The 21129-nt window shown below is 38.3% G+C and overlaps 1 protein-coding gene across 1 annotated transcript in view; it reads left to right on the top strand.

The window, feature by feature from the left end:
• castor2 (cytosolic arginine sensor for mTORC1 subunit 2) overlaps positions 1 to 18105 on the top strand; it is a 28383-nt gene extending 10278 nt beyond the window's left edge. The window contains exons 2-9 of the mRNA XM_067608822.1: positions 483 to 553; positions 4439 to 4632; positions 8454 to 8586; positions 9915 to 10038; positions 11019 to 11129; positions 13040 to 13122; positions 14511 to 14605; positions 14698 to 18105. Coding sequence (XP_067464923.1) covers positions 483 to 553; positions 4439 to 4632; positions 8454 to 8586; positions 9915 to 10038; positions 11019 to 11129; positions 13040 to 13122; positions 14511 to 14605; positions 14698 to 14760 — 874 coding nt within the window. The 3' untranslated portion in view covers positions 14761 to 18105. The remainder of the gene's footprint in view (positions 1 to 482; positions 554 to 4438; positions 4633 to 8453; positions 8587 to 9914; positions 10039 to 11018; positions 11130 to 13039; positions 13123 to 14510; positions 14606 to 14697) is intronic.
• The last annotated feature ends 3024 nt before the right edge of the window (positions 18106 to 21129 follow it).

The following is a 21129-nucleotide window of genomic DNA, read 5'->3' as shown; positions in this document are numbered from 1 at the left end:
ATGATTATCAAGTAAAATCCGATCATTAATCTTAATATAGAGTTTAAATCATGGTGCCCAGGCCTATGTATTTAACAACATCGATCAGTGAGATTACTCTCACTGCAAGGTTTTGCTGTCGGGGAGCTTTTTATTGGAAGCAGAACAGCACCGTGCTTTATTGATGACTTGGTTATGAGCCTCATATTCAATATAAAATGATGAAGAAGACATTTACAGGCTCAGCTGTGGTCTCATGTTAGTCCCTGTGCATCTTATTGTTGCATCTTTTCTTATGAAACTGTCTCCTTAATTCTGTTTGATGTGTATTATGAATGCTTCAGGGAGCAGTCGAGCTAAAGGAGACAGCAACTGTCATACTGACCTGACACATGAGTTACATAGTCAAGCTTTGTCCGGTGTGAAGCTTTTCTAGTTTTTATTATAAAGTCACTGTTTTCACTGTTTGATCTGTCCTCTCTGTTTCTGTCTCTCTCATTCAGATGCAAGTTTTTCAGTTTGACAGAGACTCCGGAGGACTACACTATTATCGTTGACGAGGAAGGCTTTAAAGGTGGGCCTCATTTTGTGGATCTTTAAAGTCACTCTGGCAACCATAGAGGGGGACAAAAAAAAAAAAAAAGATCTCTGATTCTCTGCAGTACCACGTAGCTTCAGCTGCCACTGTTTGAGCACACTTTGACATTATGGATGTGCGGCCAAGCTGCCACTCGCCGTGTTTTGTGGTTGGCTGAGTGAGTGAATCCATGTCATTACACACCCTTTTCCAGGGTGACTCTCCTTTGTTACCCTGGAGACGACGGGCTATCTGGTGCATAAGTGGAGCAGGTATTTTCTACTGGTGACTGGCTCTGTGCTGAACTAAGATATGAAACTCAAGCAAGCAATGTCAGATACATTATTGAAAAGAGGAAATGTGTGCTATTTCTTCTTCTTGTTCTTTAAAAGTTACATAATTACTTACACTGCCCCAATATCATACTACACCAATTGTATCCACTATCAACAATATACTAATCTTTATAGTGTACTGGGTTTTTTGCAATTAGTATGCAAGAAATCAACATGCTACATTGTTTTGTACTAGCAGGAAAAGATGTAATATGTGCAAAATGGCACCAGTAGTTAAACAAAAATACAGAAAAATGTGTTGTTATTTTTTGTTTTCTGAGGTGTTCATGGAGCTGTTTCACCACCATCCACTATTACTTTTTCATTTTTCCTAAATGCAAGTAGCTTCTCTGTTTCCTTTGTGCATTGAGTTGGTGGAGAATAGAGTACATCGGATCTGCAAAATACCAAGCAATCGCTGATTTTAGTTACTCAAATGTAAGGATTTAATGCTTGTCTTTGTCTCATGTGATACTACACTGAATATTTTGGGGTTTTTCACTGCTGGTTGGACAAATCATGACATTTGAAGACATCACTTGGGCTCTTAGAAACAATCACATCATTGTTTTCTGACATTTTATAGACAAAGCAAGTTATTGATTAATTGTCAATGAAAGTCATAGTGAGTTGCAGTCCTTCCTTTTTAATATGCGTACCATCTGTTTTCAATATACTTTATTTTGTCACTTTTCCAGTGTTATGGCCCTCTAAACCAGCTCGCCCACAGAATGCCCCAACATAATTGAGAGTCAGGATTTACCACAATAATTAAACAAATTTATTAACAAAAAACAACAACCAAATAACAGAAGCTGGTGAGCCGGTCAAAAAGAAGAGGAGACACCCAGACCAGCCCACAAAGGGCCGCAGCATCTGGGCTCTCCTCTCTAACCTAAATCCACATAACTAAACCTCACAGAAATAAAGCCGCGAAAAAAAGACTACCGGACTCACCAACCCAAACCAAGAAACTAACAAAGGCAACTGCAACATAACAGAACAAACGCAAAGACCAAGCTGCTGCTGCTGATCAGGCTGGGAAGCCACCTTCCTTCTCTCTTTATAGGCCCTCCCCTCAATCATTCACTTAAGGCCACCTGGGAGAGAGAGCACAAACAAAGGGTCAGTAATAAGGCTATACAAATCCCATCCAGCAGGGGGGGGGGGGGGGGGGTATGTAACATCCAGTATGAACAAACTGCAAACTCACTACATACTCAAACCTGCTTAGAATTAGTGTGTAATCTGGATTTAGGACAAAGTTATTGTATATTTCAGAGTTCGACAATAAATAAGACTTTTTTTTTTTTTGCTTGCCCGGTCAGGCACGTGGGTCAGAAATCTACTTCCCTGAAGTAATTTTTTCTTGCCCCTATACAAATTTTTTATTTATTAGCGGTTATCAAATAGACCTAACAACACAGACTAAAGTTAACTGTCATATTCAATCTTTATTTAAGTAAATGAAACCGAACAAGGACACAGAGTGTCATGGATGCAAAGCAACAAACATTCTTGCAAATTGAAAATGACATGATTCATCCCATATATTTCACTGAACACTAAATTCTTTTGATCAGCCCAATTTCTTTCAAATAATGACTCCCTAACCTGATGGCAAATACATTTTTTTGACTCATTCCTTCACTCCAAGCTTCCTGATTTCCCTCTTTAATGTTTCTCATTCTTGAAAGTGCTCACATAATTCTGAGGGATGTTTGTGTCACGCATCACACTACAAGCTTACTCAATTCTTTGGCCAACTGTGCATGCCAATATTCTCCGATGCCTGCAAGGGGAGTGGGCTATGCTGCATGCCGGAAGGCGAGAGCATAATTTATTATATGACGATGATCGAAAAAAATGATTGAAACTCGGGCAAGTAAAATGCCACATCAGGCATTTTACTTGCCCTGGGCAATCGGGCAAGCCTTATTGTTGAACCATGACTTTCTGTGTTAGAGCTATCCTTTCTTATTCCAGCATTATTAATGAAGGCCAGGTGTAACTCAGCTGTTATTGTCTCTTTGACTGACTTTTAAATCCTGAGAAACTTAGGACACATTGATCCAGAATGTATAATCAAACAGGGGCAAGCACCATAGTCTAGACTGGAATTTAATAGGACAGGTGGAAAAGTTTGTCTAATACAGTCTGTGGTTGCTGTTCTATCACTGGCTCTAACATAGAAGGGTGGAGGCTGTGAATAATATTCTATTTCTCATAATCCCAGGTAATAAAAAGGCATTAGCAATAGTATTCATATTTTTGTAAAAACAAAGAGCATCTGTTTAAAAGATGAAAAACAGGAACTGGTGCTGCATTAAAAAAAAAAAAAAATACAAGGAACAACATTAGTCATGCTCATTGCTCACTCTTACCACCTGTTTCTCTTCTATTCAATCCAAACTGGTGTTGGAAAATGTGTCATTACCATTTACCATTTTTCCCAGGAAAGAGCTAGAGAACATTGGACGTTTAGAACAACTAGTATAAAAGTAGGGCTGTAGTCTGCTGGTCGACTGGTCGATTAGTTGGTCATATGCTCCCGTCCGACTAAATTCTCATTGGTCGAATAATCTCCGTGTTATTTTCATGAGGAGAAAAGTGCTACATCAACAGCTTTCCAGGAGTAAACCATTATTTCCTGCGGCGGGGGGGGGGGCAGACTAACAAATTACCTGTGAAAACAACGGGGGTGTTTTGAATACACCCCCGTTGTTTTCACAGCTTTGAACTCGCCCAACCTAATGGAGACTGCTGGGTCTAACTGTACTCAACGTTTATTGAACGTTTACTGAACGTACTGAACGTTTACTGAATCGGTGTTTCTCCATAATGACACAACGAGAACCCCCGCCAGGCCAAAAAAAAAAAATAATAATAATATTTGATATCCGAATGAATGGATATAGCGTTTGGGAGTCTCTGCGCAGCGCTGTTCCGGTACGTGAGTCAACCTCTGTCGTTGCCTGGGAAACCGTTGGTAGCGTAGCCCCGTTAAGGAGTATATTTGGGTAGCGAGCGGGAAAGAGCGACGGTCAGAGAAGTGACGGTGGATGCGAGCGGAGCAGAGGAAAAGATTAGTAGTAAGTTGTCAGTCAGGCAGTAAATGTACAGTACAGACTACAGTGTGTCGGTTAATAAATGCTAAAAAGTCACGTCTGTTGTTTCCCCCGATGCTGGAAAAGTGAAGGGGATTAGCTCCAAAGTTAGCAACAATGGGTTAGCATAACCTGAAGACACAAAACAGAGAAATACAGAACAGAGAAATGTGTGGCTGCCGAGTGTACTGTGCACTACCCCCCCGCGAATAATCGATTAGTTGAAGATTATGTGCGATTTTAGTCGACCAAGATTTTCTTTGGTTGACTACAGCCCTATATAAAAGTATCATTTAAATCATTAATGTGCAATATTAATACAATAGTGTATTACTGCCACCATTAATAAAAGCAAGTCCTTTTTCGCTGCTTACTTTGTGTTTTTTGGGGGGGAGAGGGGGGGGTTGAGTTTTTTGACACAGCTTTCTTGTCTCTTCCAGAGCTGCCTGAGTCAGAGCACATCAGTGTTGCTGATGCCACATGGTTGGCCCTTAACGTGGTGTCGGGGGGCGGCAACGCCTCCAGTTCGCAACCCATCGGAGTCACCAAAATCGCTAAATCAGTCATTGCTCCGCTGGCCGACCACAACATCTCTGTTTTCATGCTGTCAACCTATCAGACGGACTTCATTCTGGTGAGTGTGGATAAGTACCAAAGTGGTACTGGAATGTTATTTCAAGAGGTTGTGTACACTTTTTTTTTTAATTATTCTGAAACACCATCATCGTTATGAGTGTGAAAATGAGTGTGCCTCTTGACAGCAGTCGGCCACAGTCAATGGAAAACAGCATTAAACAGTCCTTCATGTTCAACTAGACTTGTGCAAGGGGTTGAATATGAAACCTCAGTATTGTAAGTAAAAGTCCACCCTAAATTTATGGTTTTTATATCAATAATTGTTGCTTTTTTAAATCAAAAATGACAAATATTTGCTGCTTTCAGCTCCTCGTATATGATGATTTTATGCTTTTCTCTGTCATACATGATAGTAAACTGTGTACCTCTTTAAAATCATCACTTGGACTAATGGGCATTTTTCACAATTTTCTGACATTCTGTAGACTTATTGATTAATTGAAAATGATGACAAATTTTCACAGTGGTACCAAGTATCAAAAGGTCTGTTGAAACTGCTGTTGTATCCGCTTCTACACTGCCCATCTGCATTTTCATTGAAAACTGTTGGAATCCATTTTAAAGGATATGAATTCAAGCTGCGCTATGATGGACAAAATAATAACATTTTAACAGCCACCAGTGAAGCCCACAGTGGGTGAGTTGTGGTACTAAAATGATAGATTCAGTGTAGAGCATCACATGATGATAATAATCTTAGTGTTGGTATCAAAGTCAAATTTCTGGAACAATGCATTTCTCAATCTGCATTGTAATGCACAGCAGGCAGATATTTGGCTACAAGAAGGCAGACACATTTGAAGTTACAATCCTTAAGATTTCAGTCCTGGTTGACTTAGAAACACTTGTGGTTACCATGATAACAGCAAGTACTGTTTTAATATTTCAAGTGGCAGAATTCTGGCATTTGTTAGAAATACATCAGAAGAGCAAGTGGTGTTTCTGTTTACAGTGCAGCCAAACAAACAGGTCATAGTAAAAGGAGTCAGTTATTCGATAAGATATATTTTATTGTCTCCTTTGGGAAAGTTTTCTTGGGCTCAGCGTCGCTGCATCACAAAATATTTATCTCCCAGACATACTTACAAAGATTCATACATAAACAAAGAAGTTGTTGTTTTGAGATGTTGTAGAAGTCAACTGCAGGTCTTCATCCCACAGCTCACTGTGGCTGCCCATTCTTGTTTATAAATAACTTGCATTTCCTGTGACTGCTTCACAGTAAAAGCCGTCCCACGTTTCACCAACTGAATGCCTCTTTTGTGAAATAGCAGCAGCAGGAAATGTTCGATTTGCATTAGCAGTCACTTCCTGCAGCTCTGATACGGCGTTAGGAGAGTGAACGGTAAACAGTCAAGTCAGTTTATTTATAGAGCAATGTTGACCAAAGTGCTTTACAGAGAGACTGAGAATTACAATCAAACAAAAACACAGACATAATTATGAGAATCAAAGGGAACATTAATAAAAGTTTAGAATAAAATAAATTTGTTTTTTTTTTTTAAAAAGTGAGACAGATGTCAATGAAATACAATTACAAACAGTTCTGCTGTACCACAACACCTGACATGAAAAAGCAATAACCTTGGATATAGTGTACCTTCCACAGCCCCACTTCCTTTGATTTAGGAAGAAATCCCCTCATACCAAAGCCTCTCTGGCCACAGGGAGTCTTATTTATTGCCTTGCTTTGGTGGAAAAACAAGGCCTGCTGAACAGCTCTGGCATGTTTATGAAAATGAAAGAAAGAAAAAACAAAAAACCTGTGTCGATGTTGATAATCTGTTGATAGTTACATAAAGGGGATCAGCAGCTCAGCCTCTTGCTGGAATTCCAGGTATCATACATGAGCCTGTTTCCTGTCTTGACACCGGCTGCTCCGACCTACAATCCTAATTATTGGTATATCAGCTAAAAAGAGGAAAAAGACCTGCTGCGTTCACCCGCTACCCGTGTCCCCCCCCGTCCTCATCTCACACTGTGTCGGATCGCGTTACCGAATCTCAAAGACAGACCAGCTTAAGATGTGTCTTTTCACCGTTATGATCTTTTGTGTTACATAAAGTGGTAAAGCCTGACCCAAATGTTGAATGCACTCATTTAGACAGAGCTGGAAGTATCCTGACTGAGTCAAGCCGCTCAGAGCTACATACCAGCTTCTCTCGAGCAACTTTACCTTCGACTCACACTCATACACACTCAATGAAGCAATAGCTGTCACTCCGGATAAATAAAACACTCTATTACTACCAAAAACACTTCTTTCACTAGCTGCAGAGATCATTATTTTGTATCAGAGATAACAAAGAAGACACACCCAAGGCTTTGTGTATTGATTCAGGTCCAAATTATTCTCCTATCAATATACTCGGCTCCTTTATATTTGACGGTCAGATACTTGCCTGCGTGACAATATCATAAAAAATCTTTATAGGTCGTATTATGTTTAAGCATTAACAGTAAATCTTGAAATGAAAGAAATGTTTTCTACTGTGGAATTTAATTGTTATTTGATAGCAATATATTCAGTATACAAAGCTGTTCAAATACAATTTTCATATTACCATCAAGGAACAATTCACCCTAAAATAAACATACATAACTCAAAAAAATGGAAAGGCACATTTTCTATGTTGTTTTATTTTCTGTTTGATGTTCTTTTTGCCCCACAAGCAAGAAAAGTCTCTCCCATGCATCCATATTCCAAAAATTCTTCTCTTACCGACACTCTTCTCCAAGACAGGATGTTTACAAAACTAATAACTTAATTTCCATGAAATGTGCTGCAGATATTTATAGTCCCCCCCAGCTCAAGCTTAATATCTTTGTTGACCTTTTTAAAAATCCACATGTACAAATGACATATCAAACACTATGTGCTTAGGTACATGGCTCTTACTGTGGATATACAAGGACCAGAAGATGCAAAACGTAGTGTGACGATATGATCATGTTGTGTCATTGTTTAAAAAAAAAAAAAAAAAAAAAAAAATTCAAATGTGAATGATCTTAAATGCACCTCAAATTGATGTGTTTTCTTGCGCCTCCCTGCGTGTACTTTTATTTCCTTTTATACATTCAGAACAATTTATAACAGTTTTTCAGCTGCGTTGAAATGTTTATTTCTTTATGATTTATTGTCTATTTGTGTTTTATTTTACCGTAAATCATTCTGTTCTATTTTATGCGATGTATATTCGTCTACGTTGGTCTAAGGCATTTCCTTGCCTTATGTAACGCACTTTGAGTTGGCCTTTTGTGCTAAAGTTTCTATAAAAAAGAATAATTTGCCACATTCTGCAGCCCCAGTGATGCAGACGTTGTATTGTGTGTATTCTTGTGGTAAAGAAAGACCTGAGTCTGAAGTCAAAGCTCTGAATGTTGCAGTAAACAGTTTCTCGTCTTGGACCATTCAACAGTCTTACATGAAAAATACATTTGCCATTTTCTCCACCTACACAAGACTCTCTAGACCAGAATCTAGTACAGCCACAAGGTGTGTTGTGGACACAACACTTTAGTTTGCTGGTAGACTGGTAGAATATAAACAGTCTAAGCCCCTTCTTTGGAGATAATCATAAGCCATTTTGAGAAATGTAGCAGGTTATTAACAGCAAAAAATGAAGATGAAGAGAGGGAACAGCAAAAAGTAAATTACAGCATTTCACCACAAAATAACTATATGAATGTTCTTATTTCGTTGATTTCCCTTCTTATGTCCCTGTTTTCCTAGACATAGGAGACCACCACTAATTCACATTTATTCACACAATTCACACATCATTTGCTGAACCTCAACTTTCATGTTTTCATCCTCAGGTTAGAGAGCGAGACCTGCCAATGGTCATGCACACGCTGTCTTCTGAATTCACTTTGCTTCGGGTGGTCAACGGAGAGACCGTTGCTGCTCACAATCTGGGAGTTACCAATGGCTTTGTAAAGCCAAAACTTGGTAGGTGTAAACAAACATTTTATATGTGTATTTTTGTTGATCCCAAACGGTCAATGTTTTCAAAATATATCATAGTAAAGCTGCATATTAAAACTGCTTTGGAAAGGTTTTTTTTTTAATGGATAACATAAAGACATCGGTCAAACTACACAGATGGGAGTGGTGGATGATTACCTCAGCTTTCATTTTATGCTACACACCTGTAGTTTTCAATATTGATGTAACCCACCACCATTACATCAACATCTGTTTAGCATCAAAGAAGCTTACTGAGAAATTTTACTGAATGTAATTTACAAATATTCAATATGCAATGGAACTGCACAGGTACAGAAGCTATAAAACAAATCCAAATAGTCTTTTTGACACAATAACTGAAAGCAAATCTATTGAGGACTTTTGTTGTAATTATGGTTCAAGTACTTCAGGTCAAAGTGGATTGGCATTTAAAGGACTGGTTAGTAAAGTGTAAATTTCAAATAGTAATTTAGTTTGCAAATTACTGTGTTTGAAATAATATGTCCTTATTCTGCAGAGGTATTCACAACTTTGAGCTAAATTAATTTTTTTTGGCAATTCACGTCATGTATGCAGAGCTCAAACTTTCATTTTTGACAGCAGATTTCAAGCTCAGATTTAAAGCTAACACATTGTCCTAAACAAGTTCAAACAAATGGAAAAACGTGATGAGATTGAACGCTCATTATCACTACTAGTGCAGTGCCCATTCAAAACGTGCCTGTCAGTAGATGCTACCAATTTACCGATGCTCCCTAAACGCCTCACGTGCAGAATATCTGGAGACTACAATTTTGAGTTGAGCTGAAGTGGATCGGATGAATTGTAGTGTCCATCCTGCACTGTCTTGAACATATATCCAAAGTTCCTGCGCGTGAGAAACAGGAATAGAGCATAACTATCTAAACTTTCTCAGTTCATTCTCTATGATAGTTTTCATCACTGTGGATGTAATCCCATCTCTGACCACAATGTGGGTTGCAATGGCAGAGTGGCGCTGTCCGTATTTCCACTCGTTGACTCCTTGTGCAGAAGAAGAAGCAAATCAACACTGTATATGATGTATTTTTATATATTTCTCGAGAACCACTCATCCAAACAACTTCATACATCGACATTGCACTTCTTTAATTCCCCGGCAATCCACCTGCTAGGTATGAAGTAGATCGGATGAACGGTTCTCGAGATATGCGAAGCACAAACACATATACAGACAGACAGACAGACAGAGATTCCTTGCTTTATAGCTTTATATTGAGAGATATTGCTGCCTCTGAGCGCTCATGTGTTCCATTGTTTTTGTTTTTCAGTTCCCCGTCCCATCATTCACCCATTATCTAGTCCCAGCAACATGTTCTGCGTGACCAGCTTGGACCCAGACACACTACCCTCCGTAGCCACCCTTCTCATGGATGTCATGTTTTACTCTGGAGGGTAAGAATCACCTCATCTTATTTGAAAAAAGCCTTTTTAGAATGTATTAATCTTTTGTTGGATGCAATACCCGTATGAACTGGAATACAGGAATAATAACTAAAAAGATTACATTATCGATTCTTGTACATCTCATTGTATTTTTTGTTTGTTTTTGAGTTTTGATGTTTTTTTTTCAGTTGTTGTGTAGCAGTATTTGTAATTACATTATCTGGTGGTGTGATGTCAGACAGTCTACCACTTTGGTCCAGACTGAAATATTTCAACAACTATCAGATGGATTACCATGAAAGTTTGTACAGACAGTCACACTCCACAGAGCATGAATCCTACTGACTTAGATGATGACCTGACTTTTCCTCTAGTGCCAAGAACATGTTGACATTTTTGGTATTGGAAGGATTGTCACTGGTACAGACGTTCATGTTGAATCCTTCTGTCATCCCCTGACCTGCATTTTCTAAGCAGCTAGACAACATGTTAAAGGGGAAATGTCATGCTTTTTTTTTATTTTCTGTTATTGTTTTATACTGCTATGATGTCCAATGTGATGAACGTATATAAAATGCTGCCTTCAAGTCAAAAGCCAGGGCTTCAGCCTGCCCTAACACCTCATTTGGGGGTCTTGAAGGGACAGGAGCTAAAACAGCTTGTTTCAGACGGAGGGGAGGGAGGGGCTGCATAAAGGGCCAGTATAAGATAAATAAGGAGTTTTTTAAACTGTAAATCATGCAGATTTTCCAGTAGAGCCTCTGTATAAAATGTTAAATGTCATGACATACACGTAAATAGATACAATTTCCACCATTACTTGATGACTGTCAGCCAGGTTTGACACCCACCTCTTTGTTGTTGCAAAGACACAAGTGAAAATGTATGAAACTTAAGTGGGTTTGGTAACTAGGTGTGAGATAAAGAAAATAAATGTGATTTCTGTGTCACTAGTCCCAGCACATTGAGTGTTGAGCCTTCCTTTCCAGGCCAAAGGAGCCAGGAGCATCCAACGAGGACTCGAGCCACATCCGCTTCTTCTCCTTCTCCCTGATCGAAGGCTACATCTCTCTGGTCATGGATGAACAGACAACTCAAAGGTGGAGTAGACAGAAAACTCAAAAACATATTACCGCTGCGTAATTAGCCAAACTCTTTCAAGATGTTGTTTTCCTTTTAGTCAAGACAACACTGAGACATTATGTTCATGCAATGGGAACAAATTTATGATTGTTGTTTGAGGGGGTTATTAGTTTGTTGCTAAGCAATAGCAGAGCAGTTGGGTATCTACAATGTGCTTAAGTCACAGTGGGTTTCAGTCTGACTCATTTATTCTCTGCTGCTCTTCTCTTTCTTGCAGTATACTCTTTAATTAAGCAGAAATGCCATAAAGACAGTTGGGAAACTGCAGGTCCCACGTGGTTGCTCCTCTGTTACCACCACTTCAGTACCTGATCATATCAGGATTGTCCATTCATAAACGAAGTAGCCCTTATATGGGTCACTAATGTCTTTAGGCCATATGGAGGTAAAGAAATAATTGGACCAAACTTTCATTATTTATATATTTATATAATTCAGTTCATATTTTGCTACTGCAGCATGTGGGCCACCCTTGTCTCAACATTTATGTAAGACCTAACATGTTGCCTTAAAGAGATAGGTCACCCATTTTACTCTCTTACTTTACAAAGGCTCTCTTATTCAGTGCAGTGTGATGAACAGTAGCAACAGCATTCACCTGCTGCTGTTCATCTGTTTTGTTCCAGTTTCTCATTGGTTAATAGTTAGCTTCTTCTGTTGCAGTTCTGCACAGTACTGTTAACTAGAGCAAGACAAATAAGTGCTTTGAAGTAGAGTAGCAGCACTTGGCAAAACATTTGAACTCCCAAAATCAACCAAGAAAACTATGTTAAAAAAAAAAAAAAGATACTTTTATCATTTTGAAAGTTTAGGATTTATAGTCCTACTGAAATTGAATTGGATGTTTTTTTTTTTTCTTCTTCTACCACATACATATCTGCTCTTTAATTACATGTCCTGTACTCTCCTTTGAGACAAATTAGTACCCAAAAGGGAAAAATTTCTATTTTTTATCTGTTGGTTTTAATGACGGCGCTGCATCAAACGGTAACACAGACAACCACAACACAAAAAGAAGCAGAGGCTTTGAACTACAACCCACATTAGCCAAGTGATCATGTACAAACTGAAACTGAATGGAGTCATAAATATAGTGAAGAACTTGTGTTGTTCAGACCTGGTATCTTTAGTTTTAAAAGTTTTAAAAAGCTTTGAATCCACTTTTTCCTTTTAAAAAAAGGCCTCAGAAGATATTTTCTCCTGCCTGCCATAGACAGTAATGTTAGTTTTAAAATGTTTTTGTATTTGATTGCAGGAGTTGTTATTAGAGCTACAACAATTAGTTGCTAAACCAATAGTCGATCCACAGAAACTTAATCGCCAACTATTTTGATGATCGTTTTGAGTCTTCTTTTCTTTCTTTCTTTTTTTTTTAAAGCAAAAAATATCAAAATTCTCTGGTTTCAGCTTCTTAAATGTGTAGACTTTCTGGTTTCTTTATTATTCTTTGACAGTAAACTGAATATTTTTGGGTTGGGGAATGTTGGTCGGGACAAAACAAGACATCTAAAGACAAGACCTTGGGCTTTGGAAAACACTGATCGACATTTTTAGGACCAAACAACTAATCAAGAAAATAATCAACAGATAAATTGATAATGAAAAAAATCATTAGTTGCAGCCCTAGTTGTTATACACCTATTAACCACGACCCATATTAGCCTTTTATCTCCTTCTATCTAAAAGCATGGAGACAATTTGCAGACCAGATAGCTGCAAACATCAACAACAGTTAGTGTGGTCCCCTTTTTTCAATACTACTGCTAACAAACCTTAGCTGTTAAGATGCAGTCAGCATTACAGGTTTATTTATTGTCGTCTTCTGTATTGACCTTTATGCCTTCAATTTCTTTTTATTCTCTTCTAGGTTTCCAAACAATGTCCTCTTCACCAGCGCTTCTGGTGAGCTTTGGAAAATGGTTCGAATTGGAGGACAACCTTTAGGATTTGGTGAGTTTTATTTGCCATAATGCTAGTTAGGCAGGTTATATGATGGTAAAATGTACAGTATCAGAGATTAACCCAACTCCAGAATACAGTGTTTACTATATTATCAGTGTTAATAAATATACTCAAATTATTGATGAGTAGCTTAGATCAGTTTCACAACTTAGCATGTCTTCATATGCAGTTCATATGTGCAAGATGCAGAAGCACTGTACATTATGACCAGGAGACTCTGCTATAAACAACAGTATTTTGGTACTGAAACCTAAATTAATTGATGTAATTAGTTAACCCATCCATCAGTTTGTATTCAGTTGCATTCTGTTTGGTATTAAAAGGTTTAAATTGAAATTGGTGAACACTGCAGAAACTCTGGTATATTTATTGTCACAATAAATACGATGAACTACCAGCTACTATAAGCTGATTGCACAAGACACACCTCCAACTAACCTTAGTTAGTTGTGACATAAGGATGTCAAAGTAGATCGCTAAAAGTTACGGATAAATTGTCTTCTGCCTCTCCAGTTTGTAGTAGTACGAATGCAAACTTGACCAAACCTTCTGGGGGGAAAAAGAGACCATGCCTAAACAGCCACAAGTGTTTTGTATGAAAAAAATTTGTTAGAGTATCCACTTTCATGTAATTAATAGTGTTACATAAGACCCAAGTTGAAAGTTCATTCAAAAGAACACATTTGGAATTGATGGGCTGTGGGAACCACTGCCTCACCACATGTTCAAGTTCTGTTCAAGTGCTCATGGACAAACTAATAACTGAATAAGCCAGTATAGTGAATGAGTTACAGCTGGGGAATTAAAAAATCAGCAGATATCTGCAGCTCTTGAAAAGTTTTATAAAGCTTTGAATTCAGTTCCCTACACCTCAGAAGGTATTAAACTTCAAAAGTCTTAAATATTTTCTGCCGTAGACATTAATGTTAGTTATAAAATGTTTCTGTATCTGATCACGGGCTGTCAGGAGACATTAGAGTTTCAGTCAGCACCATCAGACCTGCAAACACTGTCACTGGTAGTAGCTACGAAGCTCATCCATTCATAATGGGCAAGCGTCAATTATAGCATGAATTTAATTGAATGAATCATTTTTCATTGTTTAATCCATTAATCAACTTTTCTGCCACTTCTCTGGGTTCAGGTTGCATTCATTTGATTAATTATATCACCTATACTGTTATTATAGACTGTGTAGTAATTTATAATAAATAATTTTAGGCAATATTGTCCCAACTTTGTATGGTACAGTATTGTGAAACTTAAATTGCATTGTATGTGGTATTAAAAAATATTTAAAAAGTCTGAAATCTAACCCTAAATTGAACTCAGCAGAAACCTGTTTGTTCGTTTGTTTGTTTGTTTGTTTGTTTCAGATGAATGTGGCATCGTGGCTCAAATATCAGAACCCCTGGCAACAGCTGACATTCCAGCTTACTACATTAGTACCTTCAAGTTCGACCACGCCCTGGTGAGAGAGAGGAACCTTCTTCGTTAAGTTCGTTTGGATTAAATGTGAAGACTTCTATCAGAGGAGGTTTTAAATGTTTGTGTCTTCTCCAGGTTCCCGAAGAAAACATCCAAAGTGTGATTGGCGCTCTGAGGACCGAGAGCACGGCGCAGTGAAGGAAGCTGGAGGAAAAACAATGAAAACAACCGTTTTCAAAGTCATTTCGTTTATCATGTCCAAAAAGTGCCAAGAGCTTATTAGCGGACTACTGTGGTTCGGCTCTGAAAGGAAGGGATTTAACCCCAAAGGGTGGGGTGGTGTATGGGGAGGAGTGTGGCAGTGTGTTAGGGATGCCTTTGTTACTCTGTCATTTTCTTTACCCCCACATCTCCTTCCTTCCTTCCTTCCTCGGCACTCGAGGCCTCCACTGCCTGTTCTGGTAGTTGTTGCTTTAGTTTACCGGACTGAATATGTTTTTTTTCCTCTCTAAAGCTGCTTCTTCCCACTCCCTGACCCTCACAAGCACCATACTGTATTAGTTACATAATTCCTCTCATGGAAGGATGACGAATGTACTCTCAAAAACAAAAGAAATATTCTATATATATAGGCATATATCAAGCTCTCCATTTTCTTTTCTTTTTTTTGTTTTGTTTTTTCAACAGGTCATTTTTCAGTGCCAAGATGTTTGAATGCCTAAACCGATGCCTTTGTCAAAATACATGTGTGCAATTGAAGGAGACAATTTTGGAGACCGCCAGACGGCCTGGTGTGTTTTTGCTTTTAGTAGCTGTTGAACATTGTTTTAATCACAGCAATGATCTAACTGTTGGAGTCCCTCAGACTTAGATGTTAAATTCAGAAGCTTGGAGATGCTTGATCTAGTGAAACATGAAGTGAATCCATCATCCTCTTGATGAAGGATTAATCTTTTAGTGCTTTCATAAGTAATATGCATTCGCACTGTGAGCAACCTGGTTGATCAGTCACTCAGAATCAGCAGATTTTATTTAGTTAGTGGGACTGCAAGGTTTTAGACAGACAAATCGGTGAGAAAGCACAATTTATGTAGCATTAATCATTGAGTTCAGAGTCGTGCGTGAGAGTTGGATTAGTTTATGAATCGATTTGATGTAGAGAAAGTAAATCTGTGACAATTTATCACTAAAATTAATTTAAAGTAAAAAAAAAAAAAAGAAAAAAAGTTATGCATGATTAAGGGTGTGGCCATTTTCAGTGACAGGTGGGTGCCGTCACAAGCGAGTCGCTACCACGGTGACAACGTTGGTTATGTAATGTAACCATGATGTAACCCCAGGTTCACAGAGTGGAGGCATGGCTGTTGCTATTTCAGTGTGTGTTCAGTTCATCAAAGTTATTTGTAACATTTTAGTCACCTAAAAAAGTCTTGTTCAGTGTTTGGTTGTACTAAATGACCCTCTAAGGGGTCATATGTTCAGTTTTTTCCAGTAAGTCCATTTTGTTTTAATGGTTTTAAGCCTGTTTTTCTACTAGTGAAAATTAGCATTAGTTTAACCATAGACCGTAAATGCACCATGCTAACCACGCTAGCAGCTAGCATCAGTGTCAGCTCCATCCTCTTGTCCAAATATGGTAACTTCTGGCTCCAAAAACCCGAGATGGCGGCGGTCAAAAACGCAAACCCGAGGCTTCAAACCAATAGGTGACGTCACGGTGGCTACATCCATTATTTTTTACAGTCTAAGGCATATTGACGCTAAGATTCTGAACACAGTAAACATAACCTTCTAAACATCAGTATGTTAATATGTTAACAATCACTACCTTTTACATTTACTGCACCACAACTGCTGAAAATCAAAAACAAACTTTTATCAATCATATAATTTGGTCTTCCTTACAGCTAGCTTCTTTACATAGCAGCTGGCATGGCTGTAGACTCTTAGTCTTGTTTTGAATTGTATTGATTAATCTTAACGAGACAAATAAACGAGTCACAAAAATGAACACATTCTTCAGGCACTAACCTGTAGGTAGAATAAGGAGGATATTTCTACTTACAGCCTTTTAATTTACGGTCTCACAGGGTTTTAATATGAGTGAAATAATACCACAAGTAACACCACAAGTTAATGTTGTTTCATCACACAATGAAATGATTAGAAAACATGATTTTTAAAAATATGATCATTTTAAAAATGAATAATTATGCAGATCATATCAGTGAAACAGCATTATTAATGGGTAGAATACAAAATGTTTATAAAAAAGGTTTTATAAGTTCTTTCTTTATTCAAACCTGAATTATTCTTTCCACCCAACATATATTTATAGGATATATGAAGTTTAATTGACAATGACATAATCATAACTTGCCGCCCTACTTCTGCACATCAATCCCAATATGGGATACGAGCAGTCTTACCACTTGAGTTGAGCTTGCGTAAAGGAATAGTTTAACATTTTCAGTAATGCAGTTATTCATTTTTTGCCAAGAGATGGATGAGAAGACCGATACCATGCGCGTTAAGTATGAAGCTGAAGTCAGGAGGCAATTAGCCCAGCTTAGCATAAAAACTGGGAAAAGGGGGAAACAGCTAACCTGGCTCTGTCTAAAATTCAAATATATACCTACAAGCACCTTTTAACTTTACTAATAAACATATTGTATCTTGTTTAATTTATACACAAACAAAAATGGCTATGTGTGGGTAAGTGCTGGACAAATTGAAGAAATAGATACACTACAGAGAAGCTGATCACAGTAAAAAAGTCCAACTCTTTATGACCAACAAACCTTCTATTTAGTAGAATTTGACTTTTCTGGTCTCTTCTGACAACTTAAAGATCACGTTGCTCACGGTGTGAATCTGCAGTACGACCTGATGATAAATACAATAATGAAAATGTTTGCCTCTAGTAATAAATTACTGAGCCACTTTGACAGCGTACTAGAATAATGGCAGTGTATTTGCGCTAAACATAAGCTAAGGTTCACACAGGGAAGGAACGTCTCCCTCCAAGCCCTGGTGTCCATTTCGGTCTTGAAGCTCCCCCTCCCCTGCCCCAGTCTGCACTTTAATGCAGGTTCCACCCCCACAGACCTGCTGTACTGATGTGAAAACGGGGAGGGCTATTTACTTTAGAAAGATCTTGTTCTTATGGGGAGATTTCTGTTGGTCTTAAGCATTTGGTGATGTTTTTCTTTCTTTACTTTTTTTTTTTTTTTCTTCACAACACCTTACACCTAACAACAACTGTTCTTCTGATCAGATCTGATTAGTAGAAACCTTGTATTTTATCAGTGTTAAACCATGAGGAAGGTGTCATTTCTTCTGATTCCATTTCAAAGAAAAAGGTTTTCATTCGAAGCTTCTTGTGTGGAAAAATAAACAAGCTTTTTTTTGAGCTTGTTGCGTGTTCAGTTTTCACCGATGTGTAATTTTTACTGTCTTTACTTACCAATGAGGATTGTCTTCTCACTGTTATTTGCTCCCAATGTGTACTTTAAACAATAAACTGGTGACATCTCTGCCCAATCTGGTCTTCAGAGCCTCCAGATTGACTCTAAATCAGATTTCTCAATGAAACTTTCTGGCATTTAGGTTTTTTTTTTTTTACATCAGTAACAGTATCAGCTAATATAAAAATACATAAAGGAACAGAATAGCAGTAGGGGTTTACAAGCTTTGGGCACAAACTTATTCGTAAGCAAACATAATACAAACTATCTTCTCTAAATTTCCACATTTTGCTATATGTATCACAAACAGTAATGGTTAAATTTGCTGTGGATCTTTTATGGTACGCAGGAGATATTTCTCCTTGTGTTTTTGATGATGCCTTCAAAATAGGATGACGATATTTCAAGTCTGTCTCGCCCGTATGAAACCTATTTCAGTGTGAATCCATCTTTTAACCTGTATTCAAAAGCCTCCATTTGGCAAAATTTCCATTTGTACAAAGATAATAAAAAAATCTGAAGGGCAGATTGCTCTGAAATTTACTGAACACCAGAGTATAAAGCCTCTATTGTGGATTCTCCATCAGCTTTTGACTAGCACCACCCTTGGCAAAAAATGTCAGCTTTTATGCAAGATATGTCATAATGTTAAGTGTAACACACACCAGCTGCATTGTGTGATTTAGACACGTAAATTGTAAGTGTGCAAAAGACATCTTGTGCCTGTTTATCCTTAGAATAGTGTTACCTAAAGTGTTTCCCTCCATGGCTGGGGTTAAGACTAAGATTAAGTACAGGCTCAGGTCAGACAGACTTGTGCCAACGTGCTAATCCGAGCAGTTAATGTGACTAAATTAATGTTTTTCCAGAGAGTTGTTGCATGTCTGCGCTGGGAAAATAGAACAGTGGTGAAGTCCTGACGTGTTGATGCCACTTTACCACTTGTGTGTGGGCTTCATTCTGAAGACAAAAATAATAGGTGCAGATATTTTGACACACACTGAAACATTTTGAGCAAATTCATGTTGAACCCCTCGGACTGCTGAAGCAGCAGTTAGAACTATAATGCTAAAACATAATGCAACAGTAGGCTCAGTAATGTCAGTTACACCTATGCCTATACCAATGATCCAACGGCCCGTTATTCCGAAACCCCAATAGTTCGAAAAACTTCCCATTGGTCCGATTGCCCAGTATCCCGAAAACAAAAGCCCACTGCTCAAAGGCCCGTTGCTCTGAAAATACACACCCTCTCTGGAGTTTTTTGCCCTTAACATCTTAGTATATTTTGATGTGCAAATGCTAAGATATCGTTTACAAAACGCTTGCTTTTTAGTGCATTTGTTGCATACTAACCCTCATCCAGAAGACAACAGAAGTAGCCTAATTGGATCGCCTTACCATAAATAATGACTGTGTGTATTTTTTTTTCAGTCCAATGGGACATTTTTCAAATTATTGGGGTTTCGGAATAATGAGCCTTCGGACCAATGGGAAGCTCCCATCAGACCAAGGCTTTAGCACCAAAACTAAAATGTATTGAACTGAGCACAAGTGTTTTATTTATTGTGCGTTCCACTTTTCTTTTGTAAGAGAATAAATGTGTAATTTCTTCTTTTTAATAGTTTCACAGTCTTGCTACGTCAATCTAAATTCAATATCTTGCTCATTCTGCCCAACACTTTCATATTGTAAGGTGTATAATGTAGCTTTGAAGTAATCTGACTTCTCTGTGAAAATATGCATTTTGTCTGTCTGTCAGTGTCTTCACTACTGGACTTTGGCTCCACTGATACCCTTCCTCCACTCCTGCTGGCAGCAAATAGAAGACTGCAGGTGTATCAGTTGTCTGTATTATTTGACCTGAGTAAACAAAGCAGAGAACAGCCAGGTCCCTGTGGCCCTGCACGGGTGCCTCAACACGCCACCTTTTCTCTGCTTCAGCTCACTTCAGCACACAGACTAAGGAGAGGAAGAGGAGGAGGAGGAGGGCTGTTCCAGCTGCAGAAACCCTCTCTGCAGAGCAGGGTTAAAGGAGCGGACATGGTATGTAAGTGTTTTCCCTTCTCATGATCATCTTTCTCCTTACGAGAGCCCCTACAGCTTTGTGACTCATCAGTAAAAGCTTCTGCTCGCCTCTCAGTTAAATTCAAGTGGAGCTGCATACAGAAGAGCATCTCGTCTCACTGCTAATTGAAATGCATCCCTTCACCTTATCTAATCGATTCTTTCGAGGTCACTGGTGAGGAATCTCCACCCACAGAAATGACAAATAAAAACTGTACAAGTGACATATAAAAAGCAGTGAGTCACTTCATCCAGACAAAGCCAGATATGAACAACACATTTTCCCTCTTGCATCACAAACCACTCAAAACCTACTGGTGTCACCTCACAGCGTCTCTGGGTATTAAAGTTGAAAATTTCCAATCATTTTTCTCTGAATTGCAGTTGCACCGAATCACACTGTGCACTCTACTAAAAAAGCACTTCGAGCCACAACCATAATGAGTGATGCCACTGCAGGTGTTTGTCACATCTACATTTTATGTCTGCAGAGTTAAAAAAGTGTATTTCAATGATAAAGCTGGCGATTTTCTGTATTTTTCTTATTTTTCAACAAATCTCATAACCAGAGTCAAACCAACAATGAATTGATCTGCTTAAAAGTATTGTGTGTGTCTCCAAACCCTTATATATCTTGATCCTCTTTAGACCTCAGTTGTTGTCCAAAAGCTATTAAAAACATGTCACTGAGCCACAGTGCTGCACTGGGTGACGTGTCCCTTCATCATGAAGAGTTTGGTCACGATAGTTTGTTTAGACACAGCTCCAAAGACTAATAACAGCTATCAGGTTTTCAGTCTCTGGAGAGTAGTTCTGTGTAAGGCAGACGTTTGTTGTGCCATACATCACATCCTCTTGACTTTATACTGATGTTTTTAATTCAGTAAAAAATAAACAATGTAAAAATCAAGAGGTGGTGATATGTGGCACAAAAAGCTAGCGAAGCTCTGTATACGTGCATTCTCAGTGGTGTCTGTCTTACACAGAACTACTCTGCGGAGACTGAAAATGTGATCGCTGTTATTAGTCTTTG

Source organism: Thunnus thynnus, chromosome 13 (assembly GCF_963924715.1).
Source record: "Thunnus thynnus chromosome 13, fThuThy2.1, whole genome shotgun sequence".
NCBI classification, from domain to species: domain Eukaryota; kingdom Metazoa; phylum Chordata; class Actinopteri; order Scombriformes; family Scombridae; genus Thunnus; species Thunnus thynnus.
The sequence above is the reverse complement of the archived record's forward strand: the minus strand, read 5'-3'. Positions and strand labels throughout refer to the sequence as shown.